At 35.3% G+C, this 17,444-nt stretch overlaps 1 protein-coding gene across 2 annotated transcripts in view; it reads right to left on the bottom strand.

Annotated features, from left to right (window-relative positions):
* Positions 1-17,444, bottom strand: part of LOC108916712 — a 92,067-nt gene that overhangs the window by 8,272 nt on the left and 66,351 nt on the right. Inside the window, exons 3-6 of one of the 2 annotated variants that reach the window (XM_018723038.1) lie at positions 11,323-11,634; positions 9,627-9,787; positions 7,871-8,132; positions 5,511-6,326 (exon numbers count right to left, since the gene is read on the bottom strand). In XM_018723038.1, the coding sequence (XP_018578554.1) occupies positions 5,511-6,326; positions 7,871-8,132; positions 9,627-9,787; positions 11,323-11,634 (1,551 nt within the window). The remainder of the gene's footprint in view (positions 1-5,510; positions 6,327-7,870; positions 8,133-9,626; positions 9,788-11,322; positions 11,635-17,444) is intronic. The other variant, XM_018723110.1, reaches the window with a different exon arrangement.

Raw genomic sequence — 17,444 nt, 5'->3', positions numbered from 1 at the left:
AGCGATTTTAGAAAATGCCATCTAGCGTCCTTATTTCACAACAGAAAGAGCTGAAATTTGGTAAAGAGGTATAAGAAGATACGAGGTATCCATTTTCGTCGAAAGAAAGTTTCTACGGCACTAGTTTCAGTTATGCAGGTTCTTCCCACCACAAAAATTGAAATTTTGATTTTAAAATTTGTATTAGGACTTTAATTTGAGGTTATAAACAGATTTGTTTTAAAAAGATGTGTGAAATAATAAATAATGGTACTTCTCTCTTGAGTATTTTCCTGTTTTTTAATTTATGAGCACCCTGTATATCTAATCTAAGATGTTGTATGACAGTCTCATTTTTTCGAGGGGCAGAACATTTCATAAAGAGTGACAATTTTCGATAAAGTCAAAAACAAAAGAGTTTCTCCTCTTGTCAGCTCCATCCGTGGACACACTGTATATACATATATATGTATTAATAAACTTTATTGTACTTAAATTATCAAGTTTTTACTAAATTATTTTATTAAAAAAGTAAAAAAATTAAAAAATCTTATTTTTTCCTTTCTTTAAAATTGTTTATTAACGATTCTTTCCTTAAAATGTTTCTTTTACATTTTTTAAATAAGCCATTTCGATGAGTAAATCAATTCTCTACAAAATTTTTCCTATGAATTTTGCTTCGTTTTCGTGGTATATTTAAAAAACTGCAAAAGTGCTTTTTCACCCATATCTTCAATTTCAACCCTCTAATTTAATACCACCCCGCGGTTTTTTCATTTTTAATGACCCTTCGAACAAGTCGTGATGAAAATCCTTGAACGAATCCTTCCTTTTTTGCAAAAACTGGGAATTAAAACGTATAAGGGTAAACGTTTTTGCTTCACACCTGGATGAAACGCGATGCCTCTGCTGCATTTTGAGAATGAGAATTAAAACGTAAACGCGGCTAAGTTGGAACGGCCATATATCAGTCAATTTTCATTCAAAAATACTCTACAACTCTTGCTTTGAAGGAAATTTTATATACTTTTCTTTCTATGGAACAATGCCTATACCCATCTTTACTCAACAAACAACTAGAGGCAAAAAAGTAAAAAAAATCAGAAAATCGAATTTTTTTGCGTTTTTCAAATTGTTTATTAACGATTTTTTTGCATAAAACTTTCCTTTTAAATTTTTTAAATAAGCTATTTCGATGGGAAATTCAATTCTCTAAATAATCTTTCCTATGAACTATACCGAAATTTTGCTTCGTTTTCGAGCTACAATTAAAAAACTGAAAGGTGTGCATTTTCACCCCTATCTCCAATTTCCACCCTCTCATTTAATAGCACTCCGCGGTTTTTTCATCTAAAATGACCCTTTGAACGATTCATGTAAAAAAATTGCTTGAACGTCATAGTTCCTATTAACCCTGTTTTTTTTCCTTATGGGTGCCATACTGGGTTTTGACAGTAACAGATAGAGGATAAAATTATGAACACGTCAATGTGGAACACTACCATTTTATTTGAGGAATAACTCTTAAAATTAAAGAAATTCAATAATTTATTTAAAAAATTAATAAAATCTAGTTGTTCTTGACGTAAAACAAAAATCAACAAACATTTTGACAGATTCGAAATTTGCTAGCGCTTGCTGCCTTGTCTGTCAAAATGTTTGTTGATTTTTGTTTTACGTCAAGAACAACTACTATAGATTATATTAATTTTTTAAATAAATTAATGAATTTCTCTAATTTTGTGGGTTATTCTTCAAATAAAATAGTAGTGTAACACATTGACGTTTCCGTAATTTTAACCTCTATCTGTTACTGTCAAAATCCAATATGGCGCCCATAATAAAAAAAAATTGAATGTTGCATAACTGAAACTAGTGACCATAGAAATTTTCTTTCGACGAAAATGGATTCCTAGTATCTTCTTATCCCCTTGTACCAAATTTCAGCTCTTTCCGTTTTGAAATAAGGACGCTAGATGGCATTTTCTAAAATCGCTATTTTCAGTTTTTTCACAATATTTCAGGAACGACAACAGATATCTTTGATCTGTTTGGTTTGTTTTAATGGCCTTGAAGAGGCGCAACTTTTTTTTAATTTGAGTCACCCTGTATATCTTACGGTTTCCCAGATGCCAATGGTGAGCCATTAAAAAACGGACCACCCTGTTTTACTTGACAAAAATTGTATGCCCACAAAAAAATAGAACAAATTTACAAAGTTGAAGCTTTTTCTTCAATGATATAAAATACATATTTAACGAAGGGATAATATCAAGTATAGTATAACAGACGCATTGAACATGGTTTTATTTAAAAATCATTTTAAAGGAATGCATACACTGTTAGTTCTACCAGTCCATGAAAGTGACGGTGGTAAAGTATACAAATTACGCAAATGTTAATTTATATGTGCAAATAGATGTTAAGGAAATAAAAAATTAGTACTATTAGTATAAAATAAATACAGATTATCGATAAATAAATGTTCATCATATAAATGTACCTACATACCAGATGTGTGTTTGTGTGTGTGTGTGTGCATGTAGGAAACTACAAATAAAAGGGGTCAGAGTTATACATACGATTAATGTAGCCCAATGCCAGGTCTGAAAAGTCAAGTAGATACTTCAAGCGAAGAAATGGTATGAATGGTAATGGTATGAGATGTTAATGGAAGCCGGAAAGACGGTTTGTTCCGAAACTGACCCATTATCATGTAAAATTAGAGATACGCGCAACTTCAAAATATACTTATGAGATAAGAGGTCAGTCAAACTAGAGCAAAGTTGTAAACTGAATAGAAATTTGTTTTCTTAAAGCAAACAGGAATAAACTCTTTAGACTCGGACATTATCACATTTTTTTGCGATTAATTCAAATATTTGCCGTGGCGCCTTACGTGGGGAAGAAACAAATCTAATTATTCCATTTCTTTAATTATAATTTCGTTGAAATACCAATTTATCATAATCTTTGCGAAGACAACAAAACACCTACCAATATTCAAACGAAATTTAGACAGATCTGTAAAATTTTCTTTGACGTCGAATTTCAGAGCAATGTGCTGTCCAAATTTGGTTAACGCAACTCTCTTGGTTTCGATAATACAATACCTATGTATGTTTTCAGCCAGGAATATTGAATAATTCCAAATATTTCGAATTTTCACCACCAAGAACGGCGGTGACATCATTTTTAACAATAAGGCGATGTTTCGTATTATATTAGCTATGTGCTGTCCAAATTTGGTTAACCCAAAAAAGTCATTCTTTGTTTTTTGTTTGTTTGACGACTTTCTATAAAGTTACAACAACTGCGATTCAAAAAAGTTGAATTTTGCATTAACAATGGGCTAAAAATAGTAGAAAATCATATGTGTATTTGGAACAATTTTTAAAATAAGTAAATATTTATAAATGTTGATGAAACTTTGTGAACAAATAGTGAAACATGTCAATTCTACCCCAAAAATTTTGCAACGATCGATGGCGTGATTTTCGATTGACAGGACTGTTAATTAAGAAAGTTTCAAAAAGTTTATCGCGTACCGTGGGTTTAAATTAAGGTTTAGAAAGGGCACGCAATTTTGTAGAGATACTGGTTGTCATAATAAACAATGATCCATACTAAAAATACCTAATTTTACACTTTTATAACCTTTTAGATATATTTTAGATATAAACAATTATTTATTGCCCAAGGAATTTTCTATGCCATCGACAAAATCTTGCACACATAAAAACTACGTCGTAACCCCTTGCTTTTAGCCAAATACGACAGCATTATACTGTGTAGATTCTGAATCGAAAACCACGCGATCATTGCAAAATTTTTAGGGTAGAATTGACATGATTTAGTAGTTGTTCACAAAATTTCATCAATATTTATAAATATTTACTTATTTTAAAAATTGCTCCAAATATACATATGATTTTCTACTATTTTTCGCCCATTTTTTAATGCAAAATTCAACTCTTTTGATTCGTAGTTATCGTAGCTTTATAGAAAATCGTCAAACAAACAAAAAATAAAGAATCACTTTTTTATTCAGGGCTTACCTTCAATGTTACAGGAAAAATATGTCGAATCGAAAAATAGGTCACTTTTCGTTCTTTTTGGATGTTTGTTCCATTGAATTTAGCAATGGTTTTTTGGGATAGGCAAACTTTAAAGGAACAAAAAATTTTCATGAATTTTTTAATGATTTTCGAGAGTCTNTTAATTATAATTTCGTTGAAATACCAATTTATCATAATCTTTGCGAAGACAACAAAACACCTACCAATATTCAAACGAAATTTAGACAGATCTGTAAAATTTTCTTTGACGTCGAATTTCAGAGCAATGTGCTGTCCAAATTTGGTTAACGCAACTCTCTCTCTATTTCGAATTTTCACCACCAAGAACGGCGGTGACATCATTTTTAACAATAAGGCGATGTTTCGTATTGTATTAGCTATGTGCTGTCCAAATTTGGTTAACCCAAAAAAAGTCATTCTTTATTTTTCGTTGCAAAATTTTTGGGGTAGAATTGACACGTTTCACTATTTGTTCACAATGTTTCATCAACATTTATAAATATTTACTTATTTTCAAAATTGTTCCAAATACACGTATGATTTTCTACTATTTTTAGCCCATTGTTAATGCAAAATTCAACTTTTTTAAATCGCAGTTGATGTAACTTTATAGAAAATCATCAAACAAACAAAAAATAAAGAACCACTTTTTTATTCAGGGGTTACTTTTAATGTTACAGGAAAAAATATGTCGAAACGAGAAACAGGTCACTTTTCGTTCTTTTTGGATCTTTGTTCCATTGAATTTAGCAATGGTTTTTTGGGATAGGCAAACTTTAAAGGAACAAAAAATTTTCATGAATTTTTTAATGATTTTCGAGAGTCTGTGTCTCACTGAAAAATTGTCGTATCGAGATAAAAAAGAAAGCATTTTGAAGCTTTAAGTCTTTAGTTTCAAGATCTTTAGACAAACATTTTTTTGAGCTACAGCTATCGAGCAAAAAAAAAAGAAATACGTCGAAAAAAGTTTTACAAATTTCCTTTTTACATTGGGACTGTCCGTGCAATCAGGAAAATTTTTTCAAACTCTTTTTTTTCTAAAGATGTTGAAACTAGAGACCTAAAGCTTCAAAATGCTTCCTTTTTTATCTCGATGCGACCATTTTTCACTGAAATACAGCCTTTCGAAGATCTCTAAAAAAACATGAAAATTTTTTGTTCCTTTAAATGTTTCCAGTAGTATAACGCCAGTGATGATTATAAGCGCCATCTGTTACTAATCACGGTGAACTACAGCGTGCCACCTATTGATCGCAACCAGTATTATCTTCTAGAATTAAAGCATGACAATTTTCATCTTGCCAGAACAAATACTAGGTCCAATCAAGTCAGTTTCAGGAACAAACACGTCAAGACGTTAAACCGGATATTAAAAAACATACAAAAGCGGAACACCTTACACGTTAATCGAGGAAAGACAAGTAAAACCAAGAAAACCTACTCTAGCCCTACCTTTGGGAAAGCTGTACGGACAACAGCCCCTCGTTGCTGGAGTGTCCCGACCGAAGAGAACTCAGTGAAGTGGTGCGGGTTTCGGGGAGGCTGTTGAGTTTGGGAACGGGAGAACCGGGAACTTTGAAGAGGTTAGTGGGACTGGTTCGGTTGGGGGAGGCCTGCTCGCTAAGGCTCTTCCTCTTAGGCCTGGGGGTGAGAAAGGAAAAAAGACTGTCGGACTTGAAGAATTTACTAGCGAAGGACTTTTCTATGGGGGGGTTGGGCATTCGAGGGATTTCAAATTCGCTTTTCGACCTCAGAACGCCCTCCACAGAATTCCTTTTGTTTTTCTCCATCTCCTCCAGACTCAGTCTGTTGTCGATGAAGTGAGAATTATTGTTCGTCGTGTCGGACTTTCTATGTTCTACTTCGTCGATCGTCAACATGTTGGTCTTGATCCTCTCCACCACGCTCGTAGAAGAGGATTTCTGCAACTCGTTAAAATTTTGAGAGAAAATGTCAGTCTTGGCGTTAATAAAGGTGGTCTCGGGGGTCTTGTATTCTTCCGCGCTTGAATTGCTGACGTAGCTGACCTGAGTCTGATAGCCCTTAGGAGTGGAGTAAGTGGATACGCTTTCGTTTTCGATGAAATTATTGACGACAGCCTTTATGGGGGTGGAGGTGATGACCCCTACGGGGGTGGAATAGACGTCCTCCGAGTGGGAGGCGTGGATGGTGTTGGGGATGTTGATCTTTTTGGGGTAGGTGTGGGTTCTGAAAAATTTTTGGGTGGTCGTTACGGTGTGAGTCCGTACTGATCTGCTATGTAGGTCCCTAACATAAACAAAAAATAAATATGGCATGCGGGGAAGCCCTAAGGAACAGCGTAAAGAGTACAATTCGATTAAAACGCAATTTTGATTTCTTCGGGGAGCTGATTTTACTTTGTTTCAATGTCATTGGCGAAATGTTTTGGATTAATGTAACACAAAAAAATGCAATTTGGTTATCAAGAATTAAGCTGATGGATGATTGTCTTTAAAGAAACTAAAAAGATTCCGGTTAAATCGTCTTCTGATTTGCCATTGTAATAATAAATTTGTTTAATGACCATTTTTGAAACAAATGAAAATCAGTTCCGCTTTAGAGAAAAATAGGAAAACATAAACTTATTTAAAAAAATAAAATTTAATTAAATACAGGTTTTTTATATACAGCTAAATTGAAATTGCTATATTAAATAGGGGTTCTTAAAAAAAAGACATGAATTATTATTTTAACAATGCATCGATGAACTTGATTCGACTTTTGGCGATCAAACACCATCAAAAACCACTGTATATCGATGGTATACGGAAGTCAATCGTGGTCGAAAGAAACATAGTAACAAGTGACGAATCATGGATCTATTTCTTACGAGCCCGAAAGTAAACAACAGTCGGCTGTACGGCTCGTTCAAGATGAGCCAAATCCAACAAAAGCTGTTCACTTCTAAGCAAAGGGTCACCTGTTTTTTTCGGAAAAACCGGACACGTGGTAACTGTACCATCAGTGCAACGTCAGAAAGTCGATTCTGAATGATACACAACCATTTGTTTGCCAGAAGTCTTCGGAAGAATAAGGGAAACCAACCGCCGAAGATGCATGATTCTCCACCAGGACAATTCGAGCTACCACCAGACTTTTTGACAACTGAAAAAGTCGAATTGATGAGTCATCCGCCGCACAGCCCTGATTTGGCGCCCAACGACTTTTTTTATTCCCGCACATCAAAAATAAATTACGAGAGCAACGTTTTTCGATGCCTGAAGCGGTTGATGCGTTTAAAATGCTTGTTTTGGAGTTAGCTCAATCTGAATAGAAAAAGTGCTTCTTCGAAAATTGGTTCCAGCGCATGCAAAAGTGTACTGATTTTCACGGAGAATATTTTGAAGAACAACAAAGGTGATTGATTTCTTTTTTTGTTCTCTATTCCCGAAATATAAAAGGTAACCCTCATTGATTCATTCACATTGATCAGAAAAATTATTCAACTAATTCGAACTTGAAGAATATTTCTACTTTAGTCACAACTACAAGAAATCGCCACTTGTCCAATATATTAAAAGCAGACCCATCAATTTAGAAACGTTCCGAGTCTATACCAGATTCAAGCAGAAAAAAATGCTATAACAAAAAATAACTGTAGATATTTCACCTACATTAGTGTTAGTTCCCTTTGCTTATTATTTTTAATCACATCAACATCATTTCAATCAACTAATCTTTCCTATTGGTCTAAATCCTGCAAGCGACCAAGAACATTCCAGACCTCAATCCTACTAACCGCATTTTTAAGAACCCCAAAGACTCAAACCCTCACCACACCCAAACCTCACCTGATATGCCCGGAATCCCCGGAACTGGACTGCCTGCTGTGCGTGTGCGAGTGGATGCTGCTATATCCGGAAGCCTTGGACAACTGGCTGGTATTGGAGGAGTTCCTGGAGTGGCCGGGCTCGCAGGGCGCCTCCTGCTGGTCGAGGTGCTCGCCCGTGGAGGACGGTATGGTGGGAAGTTGGATAGTCGCGTCGCTGTTGCAATCCGCCGCTATGGTGATGGGGTTGTTGTTCTCGGTTAGGGTTTGACCTATGACCAGGTCTGGAACAACGAGAATGGAGAGGGGTTAGAACGAGCCGTTCACATTTTGAGAATCGCTGATTAAGGTCCACTTTTCATGCGCACCGACAAATTGAGAGTTTGCCAAGTCATGCATCAAGAAAATTATTTAGAATCAAATATGAATGAACCTCTTAGTAACTGGTTCCAAGAGTGAATTAAAATTAATAATTGTAACCCAAAGTTCTTGCTTCATTAAGGTCTTTTCATCTAAAATAATCCAAGGAACAATGTTTTATTCTAAATAATTTTCTTGACACATGACCTGGCAACTAATTGATGCGCTTACATACACTACCGTGTGCACAGCAGTTCACAAAATGTAAATGTCGACGGATAAATTTAAACAAATAATATCCGTAAATATTTGCAATTTTAACAAATGAGCTTCCCAATCATATTTGTGGAATTTTCGTCTTGTCCATTTTATTATGCAATGTTACAGAAAGATATTATCTGCAATATTACAGAAAAAATAATTCCATATTTAAACAGGCTCTACATCACAAAAACCACACTAACAATGAGCTTTAACGCAATCAAACACCCATAATCCCTGGCACTCAAGTTATGATACACTTTAATCCTCTACCAACGGTTTATGTAAACGCCACGGAGCGAATGGCATTAAATTAGACCGAAAACCATACAGTCCATTTAATCTCTTAATTAATACCAACATTAATATAACGGCAACAAAGTGTGATACATTAAAAAAATTGCACTTCATTAATAAAGATTAAACCCCCAATCTCTCTCTCAACAGTAAAAATGTAAATTCATCACAGGATTAAACGACTATGAAGCCCACAGGAGGCGGCTTAACGATGATGGACTACTTCTGGTTACGGCTTCTGAAATCGATGTCGGGTGCGGAATATAAATCGTCCGGTTCAGAGAACAATGTTTGGAGTAAAGATTAATAATACATACAAATTTTAAACCAGAAACCAGGGTATGATATTCGTCCTTAGAATTGCTACATTACGTCAAGTTTCCGAGATATCTCAACCTAAAAGTGCGAAACGCACAACTTTTCGCTATTTTTGAGGTTATGTTACATCACGAGGTAATTCTGCCCACAAAACCCGTCAAGTCTTTTGAAAATATTCAGAAGAATCATATTAAAAACACCTAAATCCCAACTCCTTCAAGTTTTCGGAGTCGCTGATTACGAGCGTTACGCCAGAAATACAAAATTCAAAATGGCGGATCCAAGATGGTGGATGGAAAATTGAGGTCGTTGGATTCAAACGTAGTATTATACTTCAAGACGGAGGATAGGGACAATTTCAAGTCGGAAGACATAGAAATATACCACCCAGTTTTAAAACCTGATTTTCGTCAAAATCCATACAAAATCTAGGTTAAAAAAATTAAAAGATCGTAATACCAGAACACGTCTCCAATGGTATGACATTAACACTCTCTTTGCTGTTTCAGCATAATATTTAAATATAATGTGCGATGTCTTACCTGATGCTAGAAGAGCAGGCCTTTTCTTGGGTAAACTGCCAAAGCCGGAGCTACCGCTTGCTATAGACCCTGCTAGGGAACCGCTGGAAAACTCGTCCGACCTCTGTTCGTTTGAGGCGTCGTCGGCGTTCACTTGTTTATGTTTTAGGGAAGGAGAGGGCCTGAAATTAAAAAAAAGATTTACATTAAGGTCAAGTGGAAATATTTCAAGAAGTATAAAATTAGAAAATATATCTTTACAAAAAAACCGTGCAAGATATCTTAAAGTAATCCAAAACTATATAAAACCGCAATAAAATTAAGACACCAATGATACGCACGAAATAGAAACTATTATACAACGTGAAGTCCGATTCTGTATTCGTAGATGAGGACAGCCGTTTGGATTCGTTTGGACCCATAAATCAAAGACTAAAAGATATGATACTGCGCGTACCCTTAGCCATGTTGTGACGTCATATGGAGAGTAAATAGCGACTTGTGGATATTATCGTTGCCAGGGTGACAGACAGTGTCGTTAATAATAGTAATCTATATTTCAAAATAGCAAAGTAGTATACATTTCATATTTGTATTAGCGTGCTTGTGATTGTTTTATATATAAACATGTTAATTACTGTAGTGGTTATTGGCACTGTTGTCTCTTAAGATTGACTTCTTGAAATACATTATTCCATTTTTGTCCTTTAATAAGAATATCGTGTTCTCCTTTTTCCTAACAATTTTAACAAAAAATTTCATTAAGCAATATGTAGTCATTTAATCAACTGATTAACTGTCTAAAATGTAACTGAACTATAGTAGGATCATGTTCGATGCAAAGTAATAAATCATTGCCTGTCAAGGGAAGCAATGAAGTACGATTTTAAGGGTTTTACAAATTGAATAATTTCTCTATACATTATGAAGGGACGAGGGGATCAGTTCAGGTCTGGCACCCTTGTTCCTACAAAAATTCCTTTATTCTCATAAACTATTTATTTTAAATGTAATTTATTATAAATCCAATTTGTTTCCTAAATTCCACATATGTACTACATTTTACCTCTGTACGCGCCACTGTTGTTTACTTGTTTTTTGGAAGCGCTCTCTAATTGACGGCAAAGCTCGCCAGGTTAGTATTTGACGTATAACCGACCAGTTCGTACACTCGATGCACCTGGGCGACTACAGCTACTACCAGAACACAGTGCGTATGCAGCGGTATTTCAGATTTTACATTGAATTTCATTTTAAATTTGAAATGATTTATCTTACGCCTCCTAAAAATGATGACACGATATTCCTTTGATAAAAGACCGACCACTTTTTGCTCTACTTTGCATCGAATACGATCCTACTATAGATCAAGTTCAGTGTGGATATTTGAACGGCGCAATATCAATCATATCTTCTAGCCCCTGATCATGGTTTTTGACCAATAGTTTTGCAAACACGTGCTCATGCTTGGCCTTTGTTTACTTCATTGGAATGTGTAAAGTGACCGTAGTTTAGTTACCTACGAAGAAGTGTGCAACACTTTCATCAAAATATTAAAATGCATTGGAATAATAAAAAAACAAATCAAATAAGATTAAAAGTGTTTTTAAGACTCTTCGAGACCAAATTTCCGTATTGGGTTGCTTTAAAAGATCCCGCTGGCCCTAAAGGCACAGTTAATAAGTTTCGAATTTCAAATCGAGAAGCAAGTACTCACGCTTTGAAGAGGATGTCGCCCGATATCATATTGAGTTCGATTTTGAACTTGAGCATGCTGTTGTCCTGGCGGTGCCTGGTGTCGTACCCTTCGAGGAGGGCCTTCTTGTGCGTCAGTCCGGCGCCGGCGTACTCGGCCAGGTTGAGGTCGACGAAGCCGAGTTTGTTGAAGGAGCGGCCCCCCTTCGACTCCTTCCTGATGGATATCCTCAGAATGCACCTCTCCATAACGCCGGTGGAGGCGTTCGCCATCATTTTGCAGGGGAAGGTGAAATTGGCGCCCCAGTGGACCCTGTGGTCCCGAACCTCTTGCCTGAAAAAAAAAAAAAAGAGAATGATTATTAGGTCAGTAGATAATTGGTTTCATACATAATTTTTAAATCTATATACAGTGTGGCTCATTTGTTTTTTAAGTCACCCTGTAAGATCTTTATTTATTGTGCGATTTTAACCGGATTTTTTCAAGTTGTAGAGTTTTATGAAGTGTATTTTGTGAAGGAAAAGGAGCGTTATTCATAAAATTTAAGGAGTACTACGTTCGTTTTTAGGAGTAAAACTAATATTTCATATTAGGGATTTTTCGAGGAAACATATATTTACGCCACTGAATTCACGACCCCCCAAAACGGGTCAATACCAAATTTTATCAAAAAGTTTTAAATAATAAAGATTTTGTAGCCAAATCAAAAATTCACAATTCTTTACTTTTTTCGTTAATTTGTTGTTTATATGTTGGCCAAGCAAAACAAAAAATTAGGTACTTAGCTAATTATCAAAAGTGACAAGTAAAGTTTATCTCGTGTGGCAAATATACCATTAAGAGACAAAATAGAAATTGTACGACTTGTTGGTGATAATGTAGGTTCGGCAAAAAATGTTGCAATAGAATTTAATACTAGGCACCCAGACAGACGAGTACAGTATATTAATAAAGTTTTCAATGAAACAAACAGTGTTTCAATAAATTAACTAGACATGTCCGTTATGTCTAGCCGTACAATTTTGAGAAATAATAACCAAATTTTACAATATTTTAATAATAATCTTCGGGCTAGTATCAGAGTGGCTAGTTTAAATCTTAATATTCCTAGAGAAAGTATCAGAAGGTGCCTGGAAAAAATTATAATAAAAGCTTTTAAACCAAAATTTGTCCATACATGAAGAAAAGCGTTTGGAGTTTTGTTATTGCCTACTGGGGAATATTTAAATAATCCGAAATTTTTAAGTGCAATTTTATTTAGTGATGAGGCCACATTTTCTATAAATGGGATAGTTTCGTCCCAAAATTGTGGTCATTGGTCAGCTGATAATCCAGAATTCATTATATTCGCAAAAAGTTAACGTTTAGTGTAATTTTTTTCTTTTTTGACGGCAATTTGAACGCGAAAAGATTTTTACATCTTCTTAATGAATTTCTAAACGCAATAATGATTTGCCTTTAAGAAATCTCCTTAATTTGAAGTTTCAATTAGTAGCTCTATTGATAACGCTGCTGCGGTGAGAATTGTTGGATAGGATGAAATACATAGTCCTTTACCTGAGTGGCCGACGAGATACCCGGACTTGACACCATTAGATTTTTTCTTTGGGGTTTATTGAAACAAAATGTTTATAAATGAAGACCACAAACCGTACACGAACTACGTGCTAGGATAATGTAAGCCTGTGCAGAAATTACTCCAAGCCAAATACAAAAGTAATTATGAACGCACGTAAAGAAATTGAGACGTGCATAAAAGTAAATGGTAGATTGATAGAAGTGACCAGAATATTATTTAACTTTTGTTGGTTTCAGCTTCATTATTCTATTCTCAAATTTGTCAAAACTAAGATTAATAATAATAATAATTATGATTAATAATATTTTGTCTTATTTTTTGTGATGATTTTATTGTCATATCCAAACAAAAATTTAAAAAGTCGTATGTCGTCTTGAGCAGAACTGAAAAAGCTTTAAAATGAAGTGTCACTCAACATAGGGTGCCATTTAAAGTTTAAGGGTATCTTACGCCCCTGTTTAAGGGGCAGCTTCCAAAACACCAAAACTTACGCCATCACTTGTTCCTCTTGAAAAGAAAATCGACGTGTCTCAGGTTTTTTTTTGTTTTATTAAATTATGAAATCTTCCAGGTGGGAAGTTTTAATTATATGTAAGCATGTACAGGGTAGGTATCGTTACTTTAGAAGAAATGAAGACAACATTTTTCAGANACACTTGACATACTTTTATGACGAAAATTGTGTCCAACGTTGGAACGAACATTGGAACCAACATTGGAACGAACGTTGGCCACATCGTCTGGGACCGGCTTAAGGTGAGTCGTTATTGTATGTGTGCAATATGTCTGAATTACAGGAATGGTCAAATGAGCAATGTTTGCAATTAATAGATTATTATGAAAAATACCGTTTGTTATGGGATACTAAACACCCATCTTATTATTCAAAAACTAAAAAATCCGAGGCCTGGGACGCTATAGCAGAGAAAATGGGAATGGACATGAAAACTGTACGACAAAAAATGTTAAGTTTATAATTCATTTGTTTATAACAAAAAAGGCAGCTTGCGTTATAACAACTACTTCATCTGAAGACATCTTTAGGACGAATGAATGGAGCAAAGTGAGAAACATCGCATGCGTTTGAGGAAAAGTTTCACTATAATCATTGAAGAGCGAGAACGCACGCATATGCGTGTGGTCTCGCTTTGACTCTTCGCATGTGCTTTCTAGTTTGTACCCACCTTTAAACAAACAAACTCAATATATTTTCAATATAGAATTATACCTAAATTATAAAATTTATATAAAATTAAAAATAATTTTAAATTGCACAACCAAACGGAAATTTTAGGTGAGCGACGCGTCACTTGCGTCACCTGACGAGCCGCCACTGATTTAAGTCTTTGCTTTCCTACAATAAGGTCTGCCTCGAGCGAAATGTATTACCTACCGACAAACTTTGTAACATTTCCCTTGTAAGTTTTACTATGAAAGCCTTTGACAACGCTCTCCAAGTCAAATCAATGACCTTTTTCTCTCTCCCCCTCTCTGTCTCTCTCTCTCTATCTCTCTCTAAACAGGGCTTCATTCAATAACCAGATTGGAAACGGGGTCAGTGGGCTAAGGGAAGCATATCCCTCGCTCCGTGGTTTCGCGGGAAATTGGACAATCGTTAATCTGAAAGCGACCAAAGGACCACGCCGCTCCATATATTCCTGAGGACGTGGGTGTGTGTGACCCAGTTCCGCCGTCACATTGAACGGGAGGCGGTTTCGTCGCGCCGCCAATACTCTGCTCCGAATTGCAACGCTGCCGCCTTGACACGGTTGCATCCTTCAGGGACATTCGCATTCGAAAGGTTGGCAAAAACATAGAATTAATTCCAGAAACCAAAGATATAAAATAATTGATAAAAAAAAATGCACCACAGTCCAAATAAAAAGTGCCTATGGGTAGAATTTGTAAAATTACATAAATCTTTCACCTACAACTTCGTAGAACCATCCCAACATCTATCTAAACAACACACTCGCCGAACTTTTATCGCGGTCGATTAACTTACGTAGTTCGTAACTTCCATCAGCGGAACTCGAACTTTATTCTACTTATCAGGAATCAACAGTGCCCAACTTCTCCACTCAATCGTCATCCACTCGACAACGTACCCGTATATTTCGTCGGAATGTCCTAAGTATGTTCGCTTGGGTAGCTTTCTCGGCGAAGTTTATTTTTGATAGGGGGTGAGCCGCAATCTTGAAATTGAAATAGACGGGAAATGGTAGTGACAGCTCCAAGTCCGTAAGTGGAAACTATTGAAGTTTTACAAGGGTCGGTTTGTGGCAACTGTAGAGGTTTGCTGGTTATAACGAGGTTTAGATTAAACTGAACGAGATATGAGCCAGTCTTGTCGATATCCACGTCAATAAATAACTTTCCGAAATTGGATCTTTTCAGAACTTTTTGTTGTACGTGGTACTCGATTAATTCTTTTAATCTGTCACTTTGACAATGAAGGTGATGCACTACTAATAATGACTTTCGTCAACGCAAAGCACAACAGAGCATCACCTTACTTCCAGGAATCAGAAAAGCACAGTTAAGGCAGTGGCGGCTCGTGACACTGTGAATAGGTGAGGCCCGTAGCTTTTTTACCAAATGTATAAAAAATGCGAATTTTACTCGAAATCCATAAACGATATCGAAATTTTGTAAGAGCAAAAAAATCTTCTAAAATCGTGCTTATTTTTAAAAATATAAATTCTGTCGTCATTGGCGTACACACAAAAAATTTACGGGATAGCCAGTGGCGCACAGGCACTAGAAATAGTCATGTATATGTATTCTCTCCAAATTCTATATTTACCTTGCTGTTATATAAAAAAATAAGTGTACCAAATTTCTAAGAAAAATTGTTTTCAAATTATTTGAAAAGAATAGGTTATCTATTCTATATTTAGAAGGCTATATCTCAGTAGGCGTGCACTTTTGTAAGTAAGTAAGTTAGGCTAAATAGTCTTATTTTCATTCAAGGAACCTGTGGTCAAGAGTTGTCCATCCTTTTCAGGGACACCCTGTATATAACTCACGACTGTGTAGTTTTTTTTGTTAATTTTCAAGGTATCAAATGCATGAGGTAAGTTTGACACTCGACACTCAATACACAAAACTACCTACAAAACTTTTTTATGAGTTAAAAAAATAAGAAAAATTGTTCAAGTTACGATTATTTGAAGTTTGCAATTTTTCGAAAAAAACGCGGTTTTTCGCGATATTCAAATGCTTAGTACAGAAAATCAGTTCCATTTTTTTTCTGAAACTTTCAGGGAAGTTACTTTTGACCAACAACAACAAGAAAATGTATACATTGCATTTGCATTTTTTTTTCATTGCCGTTCATTCAAATGAAAAATTTGACTTTTTCGTATTTTCTTTCACTTTCTACGAGACCACTTCTCCTTGTGAGCTGTCTGAAAACTCTTCAAGATTTTATATGCTCATGCAAACTAAAGAGATTATAGTCCATGAGCTTTAATTTAAGCTGCGGAAGAAGCCCCTAGGTGCTTTAGAAGCGGAGTTACGACATTTAAGATTTTCTAATTTTCAATGTGTCAAATCCGTGAACCGTCATTTTGCGCAATTTCGCTACATTAGCTTAAAATCGCTGTAAACCTGATTCTATAGCATCTAGACACCTCTCCAAAAAAACAAATTATATGTCGTTTACTTTAACCTCATAATCTACAATGTAATATTGTCCTGGTTCCCTTTTCACTAGAGCCTGAAGAGAAACAAACCAAAAATATTTAAAAAGTCTTGTTTTTGGGGACTCTCGAATTAACATGGTTGTAACCTGGATTCTATAGCACCTAGAAACTTCTTTAAAAAACTAAATTGAAGGTTTTTTTCTCTACTTTAATAATCTATGATAATTTTTTATCCTAATTTCCTTTACACTTATGTTTAAGGAGAAATAGGCAAAAAATTATTGAAAAAACATGGTTTCAAAGGATTTCCCACATAGGAAGCATTTCGTCGTTATTTTTTCATAAAAGTACATCTTCCTACCTTCAAAAATCGCCCTGGTTATTTTCCGTAGCCCTATTCTATAAAGCGCTACAGATTTTTGTCCAATCTAGGTCGATTCAGACTATAGTGTGGCGGGTCTCAGCTGGCGGATCTCAACCAGGACAGGAGAAGGCCCCGTGAAGTGAATTAATTTCAACACTGTATATCCTAATTAATTTATGAGTGACTTATTTTTGCACTCAATAAACTAGTTAATTAAAAACCAAGTCTGAGTAAAAAATTACTGCATAATAGTTAAATTTGAATTACATTAGAGAAAAAGTCATCTCTAAATTGGTTTTATATACTCAGAATAGTCGCTCAATTGATAGACAGAACTCACTCATTTCTGATGCAATAGTTTCACTCAGTTGTACTCATACTAATGGAGTGAAAATTTCACTTAATCGGGTGTGGAATTTGAGTGAATTTTTTTACGGTGTACTAAACCGTAAATTCCCAAAACGAGTAGGTTAAAGGGAAATATATTTCGAAAATATTTCTAATTCTTCGCAACTTTCGCCCCGTTTACTTAGTAGTCCAGTAATATTTTTCG

Source organism: Anoplophora glabripennis, unplaced genomic scaffold (assembly GCF_000390285.2).
Source record: "Anoplophora glabripennis isolate ALB-LARVAE unplaced genomic scaffold, Agla_2.0 scaffold1, whole genome shotgun sequence".
Taxonomy (NCBI): Eukaryota; Metazoa; Arthropoda; class Insecta; order Coleoptera; family Cerambycidae; genus Anoplophora; species Anoplophora glabripennis.
This window is presented reverse-complemented; position numbering and strand designations above follow the sequence as displayed.